Source organism: Piliocolobus tephrosceles, chromosome 9, assembly GCF_002776525.5.
Source record: "Piliocolobus tephrosceles isolate RC106 chromosome 9, ASM277652v3, whole genome shotgun sequence".
NCBI lineage: Eukaryota > Metazoa > Chordata > Mammalia > Primates > Cercopithecidae > Piliocolobus > Piliocolobus tephrosceles.
The window spans coordinates 46,881,200-46,892,370 of NC_045442.1; the positions used below are offsets into that span (position 1 = coordinate 46,881,200).

Here is an 11,171-nt window from a genome sequence, read left to right on the forward strand (position 1 = left end):
ATTATGCTTTTTCTAATGTACATTAAAATAAATGCATAATTATTAAAATAAGAAATATTGACCTATAAACTACCTAATATCATCCTGATATATTTTGAGAAACACTAGGCTGTATGGTGATAAAGCTAAATTAATATTTGAATATTATGTTCATATCCTAGCTTTTCCTGTCTTTGTTTCTAATTCTACATCTCTACAAAATTTCCACAACTCATTTAGTCTTTATATCACAATTTTTATTACTCTTCATACTTTAGGAACATTATATCTGGCATTCATGTTGCATACACCTTGTAAAAATTGTAGAAAATAACTAATAGGAATAATGCCAACTTCTACAGTATATTAAGCCAAATAAATTCTGCTTTCTAAATTCCAGACTAAAAACAGATTTTTACCAACATGAAGTCACTGATTTTAACAAGATGTGAAGGTGAACGAACTATACAAAATAGATAATCATTTTATATACAATTTAAAAATGAATATTCCCTACAGCACTGTTTGTTGTGCTCAGGCAACAAAAACTTTGGAAGAGACTAAAGGCAAAATCACATTGAAGAGGGTCCTGTTGGTACATTTTATGGCCCCATAGTCCCCCCTGGGACTACAGGCACCCACCACCACGCCTGGCTAATTTGTGTGTATGTGTGTGTGTGTGTGTGTGTATATATATATATATATATATTTCTTTTTAGTAGAGACGGGGTTTATGACCCACATCATTAATGCGTTCTTGAGAAAAGGCTCATCATAATGTGATTTTTTTTTTGTCTTTAGCTATCAAAGAGGTATATGCTAGCTTTTGAAATTTGTAAGTACAGTTAAGAATAAAAAAGTAAAGAAAAGTATTCCCATACATAATTCCATTACCCAGAGACAAAGACTGTATGCTACATGTTAATATTGTAGCATACTTTCTTTAAAAATATTTTTACAAGGCATAATACAATTATGAAGCTTAAAGTTTAACTTAGTAACATTACACAATTTTCATCAAGAGTATGTATTGAATACTTACTATATGCGGGGTACTGCATTATGTCTCTTTTATTCTCTAAAGTACTTTGATAAAAACTTCAGCCATCAATATCCAAAGATATTTAATTATTTCAAAAAGAGCTCACAAAGCATATTTCCAAACCCTTAGAAGTGGGCATGATTGCATCAGTTGCTACATAAAAGCCTGGGTCACGTTATTAAGTAACTCACAAAATTCTATTTTTGATAGCTGTATTTGTCCTGCTAGTGATAAGAGAGCACAAATTCATCACCCTCTGTTTTTTGAATTCTTGTTCTGCAAATATTCAGCATTCAATATCAGAGACTGCAAAGATACAGCAAAAGTAAATCCTTCAAACCCTAATTTATAAAATTCTAAACTATCATTTTATGGGTATGCTTCTTGGATTGTATTAGGATGTTTCTTTATCTTAATTTTTGTACAAAAACTTTTTAAAAAAGTAAACTTGATGTTCTTAATGTTGCCTTTCTTTCTTTTTGGATAATCATATTAATCTTTTGTATAATCCAGAGTAGGAAGGCTGAAGTATTAGTAAGACTAAAGGATTTTCCCTAAGTTACAAAGAGTTTGAAGTTGTGTTTTTACATATTTAGACTACCCTTTTGACTGAATAGTCCAGTGTGCTAACCAGTGACTAGATTCAGAAGATACTAGAATCACAAAAATCTTGGACAAATAGTTGGGTATTGCCTAGCTGATCTTCCAGGAGATTATGGCCTGGAGATGTTAAGGGACTTATTCAAGATCATACAACTCATATGCCCTAGGGACTAGATTAGATTATAGGCCTTCTGATTTAAAGTCTTGGATAATTTTCCATACTCTGTAGCCAAAATCAGGAGGCATTCTTCAATTCATTCAAAATGATTGAATTATATAGGTATTTACATTTTGATTAGAGGACTTACGTATAGATAACTAGCTTTTGGAACATTAGGCTTCTACATTATTGAAGCACTTCTGATTCAACAGTCACGCTGCTAATGGATACTACTTAAAGTGAATCATGTTACAAAGTTTAGGTTCCAAAAAAATGTTTTTCATATGCTCTAGCATGCTGATCTCTAAAATTGCAATCTTAAAAGTCACATTATGACAACATTATAACAAATCTTAGTTTTCTGAGTCTAACCAAAAATTTTGGTCAATAACAACAGAATCTTCATCTCACAAGTTATTTAAATTGTTTGTGCCTTGTTTTCTTCATCAGGAAATTGGGAATAAACATAGTAGTTACCACACAGGGTATAGTAAGGACTAGATGAGTTAGTATACACAAAGCAGTTAGAATATTTTTTGTTATTATTATTATTATTATTATTACAATTAACTGGTGGTCTAAGTCATTATTATAAACATTTTCTGAATATTATTGAATAGATAAGATCAAAGTAAAATAAAGATTGGCCATATATTTTAGGAGTATTTTATATGTAAATATTTTAAATTATACATATCATTATTTTCTGTATCAGATAAATGTCCTTAAATCATAACACTTGACCTTACAATGGAGTAAAATTTTTTAATGGAGTAAGATTATCTCCATTGTTATTTGGGTCTCTTTTCAAAAAAATTATTTGCAAGCTTTCTTCATAGCTCTAACAGTAATGTGTTACAATTGCCCTTCAGAATTTTTTATATGATTACTGTTAGTAACTGAATAGTATTTCATCTGTAACAAGATTTTAAGATGGAATTGGACTTTTAAAATGGATGCATAATGATTTTACACATTTAAGGAGTCCATGTGTGATATTTTAATACATGCATACAATATGTAATGATCAAATGAGGTAAGGATCAAATCAGGGTATAGGATATCCTTCACGTCAAACATTTATTTGTGTTGGGAACATTTCAAATCTTCTCTTCTAGCTATTTTGAAATATGTAATAAATTATCATTAACTCTGGCCTCTGGTTTAGGTACGAAACCAAGTGACTAGAACACCAAGCAGGATGAGAAGGTAGCGGGAAATTATTTTTCTATTGTTAACTATCACCCTACACCCTAAGCTTAGAAAAGAGATTGGAGAGTTTGAAAGGAGTTTTAGAATTTACACAAAGATATTTGGAGACAACTGCTGTTGTGTTGTGAGTCTTAGTTCCCCCTAAGTGGGAGGGATTGGGAGGCGCCTATCATTTTGCCTAAAGCAGGAGAAACCACTTAGACAGCTTGATGTGTATTCCCTGCCTTTGTGTTTGGGGAACACACTAAGCTGGTAGGTCTAACTCAGTTCTGAAATCTCTCACTGTGAACAATGGGTTGGCCTGCAGCTTTGTTGTTGGCAAGGAGAGGTGGTTGCTTTGTGTCACCTCAACTTCCAGATTTTGCTGGGTGTTTCCAGGGGTGTTTCCAGATTTTGCTAGGTGTTTCCACATTCCAGGGAATGTGTGTTTCCAGGGGACCAGAGTTTGGCCACATGTAGGAATTAATGATTATCTTCCATCCTCTCCATGAGGGCTGCTTCAAATATCAAAGAGAACGGAGCAGATGGCTGGGTGTCTGAGGATCCTACAAAGAATCTCACAAGCTTCGATACCTGTCAGGCCCAAGAACCCAATGAAGGTAGCTCAGTAAAAACTTTCCTTCATCATTTCCTTTGCTTTTATTTCTCCCTTCTGCTTCCATCAGGAGTCAGAAATTGTAGTTACCAAACTGGTGTTAAAAGAGGAAAACACAGTGCAGAAAAACAGAAAAGAAATTATCCTCCACTCTGACATACTTGGGAAAGGGAAATAACTGTAACTTTCAATGATTTTATGTCTTTACTATTATTCCAAACTAGATTCCAAACAATCTAGTTTGGAATAACATCAATATGAAAAAATGTCAGTTTTTTTAATGAAGGATCTTTTATTACCTGAACGTTATCAGAAAAGTTATGAGACTTAACCTGAATTTCATCTGGGGGAAAAGGAAGAACCAGTACCCAGAATTGAATTTAATGTAATTGACAATTTATATTGTTTTAGGATTATTTTTCATAAATTCTGCTTATTGAGTATAACAATTATACATTCATAGTTCACTTAATAATTTTCTTATATTTATACATTTAAGTTTGTGATATGCATTACAGCTAATCTCACCCTAGACAGATTTATACATATTTCTATCTTATATTATGGGTCATTAAAAATACAGTTCCAGAAAGGGAACACTCTTATATATAAATATTAACAGATTGCTGTTTGAAAGGGTTGAAATGCTTTCTATTTCCACTGTCTTTGCACAAATATTTCTAATATCAAGAAGTTCAAAATTTTAAAAAGATTCAAAAACATTCTTGTTTTTATAACATTTATGAAAGTGTTAATTGCAAAAAGAAAGAAAACCCTTTTTTCAAAAGTTTATTAATGAGCCTAAAATAATTTGACTTTTAAATATTAAAAAAACTAATATGTCAGTATCTCCATTGACTTAAATGAAACTTCAAAAAGTCAACTATGAAATAATAGAAACTTTTTGAAATCTTAAAAAAGACTAACACTCTTAATTAGGATGAAGAAAATAACTTTATTATTATGTCTAACAAAGCATGCTGTGATTTATAAAAATTAATTAAAAATAAATGTACATTTTGGCCGGGAGCGGTGCCTCACGCCTATAATCCCAGCACTTTGGGAGGCCGAGGCAGATGGATCACAAGGTCAGGAGATCGAGACCATCCTGGCTAACACAGTGAAACCCCGTCTCTACTAAAAAAAATATATATATATATACACACACACACACACACACACGTATATATACACACACACACACACATGTATATGGATATATACACACACACACACACACAAATTAGCCAGGCGTGGTGGCGGGTGCCTGTAGTCCCAGTTACTCCAGAGGCTGAGGCAGGAGAATGGAGTGAACCCAGGAGGCGGAGCTTGCAGTGAGCCAAGATGGTGCCACTGCACTCCAGCCTGGGTGACAGAGCGAGACTCTGTCTCAAAACTAAATAAATAAATAAATAAATAAATAAAATGTAAAATTTGCAACTGACAAAGGAGCATCTAATGCAAGGACACTACTGTATATTTTATTGCTAATCACACATGACATTTGAATTCATAGTAGTATCTAGATTTGGTTAAGTTGGGAAAGTATGTAAGTGAAAGAAAATAGGTGAGAAATTAAAATACTTTGTCCTACTGTAGAAAAGCAACATTTTTATATATGTATCTAACACTACATTTTTAATGCATTTTAGTTCTCTAAAAGAAGATATCATAAAGATAATAATATACAGATAATTTCTAAAATATAGTGTCTATAAATAGACAGTTTTAAGATTGTAGTGTTTTCTTTTTTCCTTTTACAAAACGCTGAACATGGAGAGAAGTTAGTATTACATATCCTAGACTGGATGAGCAAGTGTTCTGAGAAAATAAACTTCAGCAGCTAGACACAAAACGTTCATTCCTTGGATCCCACATCTAGAAGTCTTACGTGTGCAGTGATCTCTCTGGAAACTAAGCCTGATTCCTGCTGTAGTTTATTTTCTGCTGATTCCTGAAACACCAATGTGGTTCTACTTCACAGCGTTGGGTGGCAAATTCTAGCTGCCTTTTTGTGATAGTCTCTATAACTGTGGACACTGATTCTGTGGCAAGTTAAGGTTGAACTGATAACTTAGAGTAGAAAGAAGGTTACATTCAGGGTCATCTACAAAACAGAAATGTTGCAATTTCCTTCTCTTTTAGAAAGGGACATTTCTTTAAAGAGCTATGTAACTGACCATTCCCATTTTGCATCTTAGGACCACTATTATTCCCACCACTGTGCAAATTCAGTGGTGAGTCTCAGCAGATTTCACAAGAAGTTCCTACCTGGACCAAGCTATATCCTGTGCGCTGGACCAGTGCGCGGAGGGCTGCTTCCTTCTGGGTGCCGCTCAATCCATCCCCGGATTTGTGATTTGATTCCATTGAGAGTGATTATCAGCAAAAAATCAGGTTAATTAGGGTTGCTCACTGAAACCAAATTTAAGATAAATTAAGTAAATTACTGTTGTCAAGTCCAAACTTCTCCTTTTTATGAAGGACATCTTTAGGAAATATTCTCTGTAAATGAGTCATCAAAGTTAGAGCAACTAAGAGTAGTATACAAACAAGGCCGTGTAAATGTACTCTGAAAAAAACTTTTAAAAATGCGCAATATTAGTTGAAATTTAGAAACCAAAAAAATGAACAATACCCATTCTCCAATTATAATGCAGATTAGTAATTCTGAATCCACTTATCTCAGTATGTCACCAAATACTCAAAAACAGATCAGCTCACATCTATTAAAATAATATGAAGGACGTTCCTTACAGATGCGGGAAGAGGGCACTGTCGCTAATTCTAACGACTAAGATAAGGCATCAGAATTCTCAGAGATTGATCTTTAGTCTATGTGTCCACTAATATAGTTATCTACTTATTCTCCAAAGATAAACGTTTAGAACAAAATGTGCCAGTATCATATACATAGAAGTCATCATGCAAAGTACTCTATGTAATAAAAATGTGACATTAATTTTAACAAAACAAGAACAATGGATGCTTTTGAGTTGACATGGAAGGGTTTGCTAACATCCAGATCACATACCACAGACGTGTTCGGTAGAGTACAATGAAACTTCTGTAAATTCTAAAAAGTGATGAAAGTTTACATATGTTCATGTTTGTGTATACAGATATAAATATATAATTTCAGCATTTCATTGTCTATATTTTCTATTTTGGGAACATGATTTGAATCACATTCCAAATGTGATGGTTGCTCACATCCACAGGTCCCCAGAACAAGGTTCTAAGCTGTGGGAGTGTGAGGTCCTGGAGTTTCCCACATACACAGAGGTGAAGCCTGCCACACTGGGTTGCAGTTATCAGTGGCTCAGGGCAGGTTTTATGCTGGGTTTTCACCCTGCTGACTGTGCTCTGCCAACCAGGACAGAGGAAATATGTTTTACAATGATCTGAATCAAATGCAACTTGAATGTATTTGAATATAGGTACTTCTGAAAATTTTCTGTAATATGCATGTACTGCTTCACATTGTCCTTTAAAGACTCAGAATGAAGACATCATTTATAATATAAGAAACTGGGTGAAAAATTGGGTGAAAGAAAAAAGTGAAGCTGAAGTGATCATTTCTGAAAAATGCAGCTTTAAGGTATCCCATTACTAAAATTGCTATTATTTGAATAACAGAATAGTAATAGAATATTACTATTAGTAACAATGACAATATTATTAGGACTACCTACTAATATTAGTATTAATAGTACAACTATTACTAATAACACTAATATTAGTACTAATATTACTAGTAGCACTAGTATTGCTAATTGTAGCACTATTAGTAATGACAGTGCTAGTATTACTAATAGTAGTAATAATACCAATATAGTAATAGTAGTAGCAATAGTAATATTAGTAGCAATAGCAATACTAATAGTAGTATTACTAATACTGTTAATATTACTATTGCTACTATCATTAGAGTATTATAAGTACTAGTTATTACTATTACTACTATCATTATGATTAGTATTACTATAGTACTACTATTGTAATAGAAATAGGTATTCTACTACTGAAGTAGTATAATTAAATAAATGTCCCCAAGCTAACAGATAAGTATCATTTAGAAAGTAATATTTTTGCCAGGCGCAGTGGTTCATGCCTGTAATCCCAGCATTTTGGAAAGCCAAGGCAGGTAGATCACCTGAAGTCAGGAGTCTGAGATCAGCCTGGCCAACATGGTGAAACCCCATCTCTATCAAAAATGTAAAAATTAGCCAGGAGTGGTGGTGCATGCCTGTAATCCCAGGTACTTGGGAAGCTGAAGCATGAGAATTGCTCGAACCTGGGAGGTGAAGGTTGCAGTAAGCCGAGATCATGCCATTGCACTGCAGCCTGGGCAACAGAGTGAGACTCTGTCTCAAAAAAAAAGGAAGTATATTTTCAGTATAATTTAGAATATCAAAGGAAAACATGAGATTATACAGAGTTAGCTCTTTTTAGGGCAGAACAATGTCATCCTCTTTATATAAACATGGACATTCTTGCCTTCACCTTTCTGATAGTTCTTGCTTGCTGCTGACCCAGGGCAATTCAATTAGCATTCACTGATTGTTTCAAGAAGCATACAGTTAATGCTCTCTGTTTGCCAGTTCTACCCTCTGCCTGGCTTTAGGGCATCGTGTTTTAAGGGGAATCTGCTAACTTAGTAAAGTTAACATGCCAGCTTCAGCGTCTGTACTTTGCAAAAGGCAAAACATTTTGAAGACTTACAAAGGAAACTAGTCTTTCAGATAAAATTTAACCCTTGCTCTTTTCCCAAATGTTACTGAAATTGTCTTTTCATGAAGATACTCTCAAACCCTCCCACTATGCTTAATTAACCTGCAAGAGCAAGGAGGGTGTGGATGGGGTCTGATGAGATTATTTATGTACGTGTTACAGCTCTTTGAAGGCAAAGTCTACCGTCTTCTGGCCAAGTTGTAGATTTGTTCTTTGCTCAACTTCATCTTTTCCATCAAAAAGATAACAGTCATGGTGAAATGACAAGTTTGTATTTGCAAAATCTGCCTTTAGTTCTGGTTAATAATTAGTAAAGGTTATTAAAGGTATCTTGAAATCAGAAAGGTCTTTGATCACATATAAATTCATTCTGAAGTTATTGAGAAAATCGGCATAATATCTCAATTATAGTGTCACATCATTGGGAATCAGGGCATGGAAATAAAATTCAAAATTTGCCACAAGAAACACTTAATCTTTAATTTTTATTTTGCAAAAACGACCCCCTCTCAAAGTGTTGACCTATCCTAAGGAGTGAACTTGAATCCCAGATAAATATTTCTTTTAAGCAAGTCAAACTTTTATTAAAAATATTGGCCAATTTGAAATAAAGCCTTTGCAATACATCTTCTAATTTAGCACCTTGTAAGTTCTTCAGATCAGAATTATGAAAGGATAGTTCTCAAACTATCTTATTGAAGCAATAGAATTTAAAACAAACAGGGCAGGCATTAAGACTTTGGAAAGATAGAGAAAAGCATTCATGAGTATTTATCACCTATTAATTCTGAAATTATTTATTGAGTATCTACTGTCTTCTAAGAATTTTCAAGAGATAGGGATGGAGATGAGAAAAAAACCCAAACCTCTCATCCCCCAAAATATCATGGAGTTTTACAGGGGGTGAGAGAGATAATAAATAAGATCAATAACTAGAATACAAAAAGTGGATCTCATGGAGGTTAAAAGTATAAAGGTGGTTACCAGAGGCTGAGAAAGGTAATGGGGAGAAAGAGATGAATAGAAATTGGTTAAGGGGTACAAGTACAGCAAGACAGAAGTTCTAGTATTTGATAGTATAGTAGGGAAATGACAGTTAACAATAATTCATTATATATTTTAAAATAACTAGAAGAGAAGATTCATAATGTCGCAAACATAAAGAGAAAATAAATGTTTGATGTGATATTCTAATTTCCCTGATTTGATCATTATACATTGTATAGAGGTATCATAATATCACATGTACCCTCAAAATATGTACAACTAATATATATCAATACAGACTAAGTAAAATATAGTGTACTTATATAATTTCTGTGGAGAAAATCCACAGGTTTGTGGCATAGCACTGTTATCTAGTTGAGGATGGCTGAGAGCAGAAAGGGTCAAAAAAGATGGAGATTGGATGGAGGGGAAGGCTACAGTCAATATTACAGGAAAGAATCATATATTCACACACTGTCTCTAAGCAACAATTTCCTCATTTGTGAATTGGAGTGATGAGCAGGCTGTGCATCATATTGTTGTGAAGGTGAAATGAGAAAACACCTGTGAAGAATTGCGCTAGGTTTGCTAATAGCTCATGTTGGAGGGGAGAAGCAGAGTAGAGGAACAGCAAAAGAACTCCAGAAAGGGCCTGATGAAATGTCAACTCCTGCTTGTATAATTTCCTCCCGTTTTCCTTCTTCTTTATATCCCTTCTAACAATGGGATGAGGAAAGGACACAAAGTATTGAAAGCCAGGGCTTCCTCTAGTTCTTACAGCTTCCATTAACTGGTGATCTGTGTCTCCTTGTCCTCTCAGACACTATATTTTTATTAGCAACGGAACGCTTGGTTCAAATGTATCCTCACCACCAAACCTGCTGTGTAAAAATGGTCACCTCTTTTCTTTCTTTCTTTCTTTCTTTCTTTCTTTCTTTCTTTCTTTCTTTCTTTCTTTCTTTCTTTCTTTCTTTCTTTTTTTTTTTTTGAGATGGAGTTTTGCTCTTGTTGCCCAGGCTGAAGTGCAATGGCATGATCTTGTCTCACCGCAACCTCTGCCTCCCGGGTTCAAGCAATTCTCCTGCCCCAGCCTCCCGAGAAGCTGGGATTACAGGCATGCGCCACCACGCCTGGCTAATTTTGTATTTTTAGTAGAGATGGGGTTTCTCCATGTTGGTCAGGCTGGTCTTGAACTCCTGACCTCAGGTGATCTGCCCACCTCAGCCTCCGAAAGTGCTGGGATTACAGGCGTGAGCCACCGTGCCTGGCCAATCCTCCCGGCGGGTCCCATCTTTTCTTCTTCCACTTTCGTCCTAGAGGAAGCTATCTGAGCCTGTTTCTTTACATATAAAATTAGGAGGGGGGCGGATACGGTGGCTCATGCCTGTAATCCCAGCATTTTGGGAGGTCCAGGAGTTCCAGACCAGCCTGGGTAACATGGCAAAAGCTCACCTCTACAAAAAATACAAAAAATTAGCCAGGTGTAGTGGCATGCACCTGTAGTCATGCTACCTGGGATGTGAATCACTTGAGCCTGGGAGGTTGAGCCTACAATGAGGTGCACTGCACTTCAGCCTGGGTGACAGAATGAGACCCTGTCTCAAAATACTACTACTAGTAGTAGTAGTACTGCTACTACTACCACTACTACTGCTAAAATAAATACATTTAGGATGATAATACGTCCATCATAGGGTTCTTTGAGGAGTCAATATTAATATTGGGAGCTAAATAATGAATATACATTTAAAATACTTAAAATGGTTTCTGGCATTTAATAAATATCCAATAAAAAGTAGCTATTATATCATTTTAATTATTATAATTATCAATCTCTAAATCCAAGAGGCAGAATTTCA

General features: G+C 34.8%; 1 protein-coding gene across 2 annotated transcripts in view; it reads right to left on the reverse strand.

Annotated features, from left to right (window-relative positions):
• The window catches only part of A1CF (APOBEC1 complementation factor), a 61,260-nt gene extending 55,295 nt beyond the window's left edge, over positions 1-5,965 (reverse strand). For both annotated transcript variants that reach the window (XM_023225175.2, XM_023225174.2), the window contains exon 1: positions 5,863-5,965. In XM_023225175.2, coding sequence (XP_023080943.1) covers positions 5,863-5,961 — 99 coding nt within the window. In that variant the 5' untranslated portion in view covers positions 5,962-5,965. The remainder of the gene's footprint in view (positions 1-5,862) is intronic.
• Between the last annotated feature and the right edge of the window lie 5,206 nt (positions 5,966-11,171).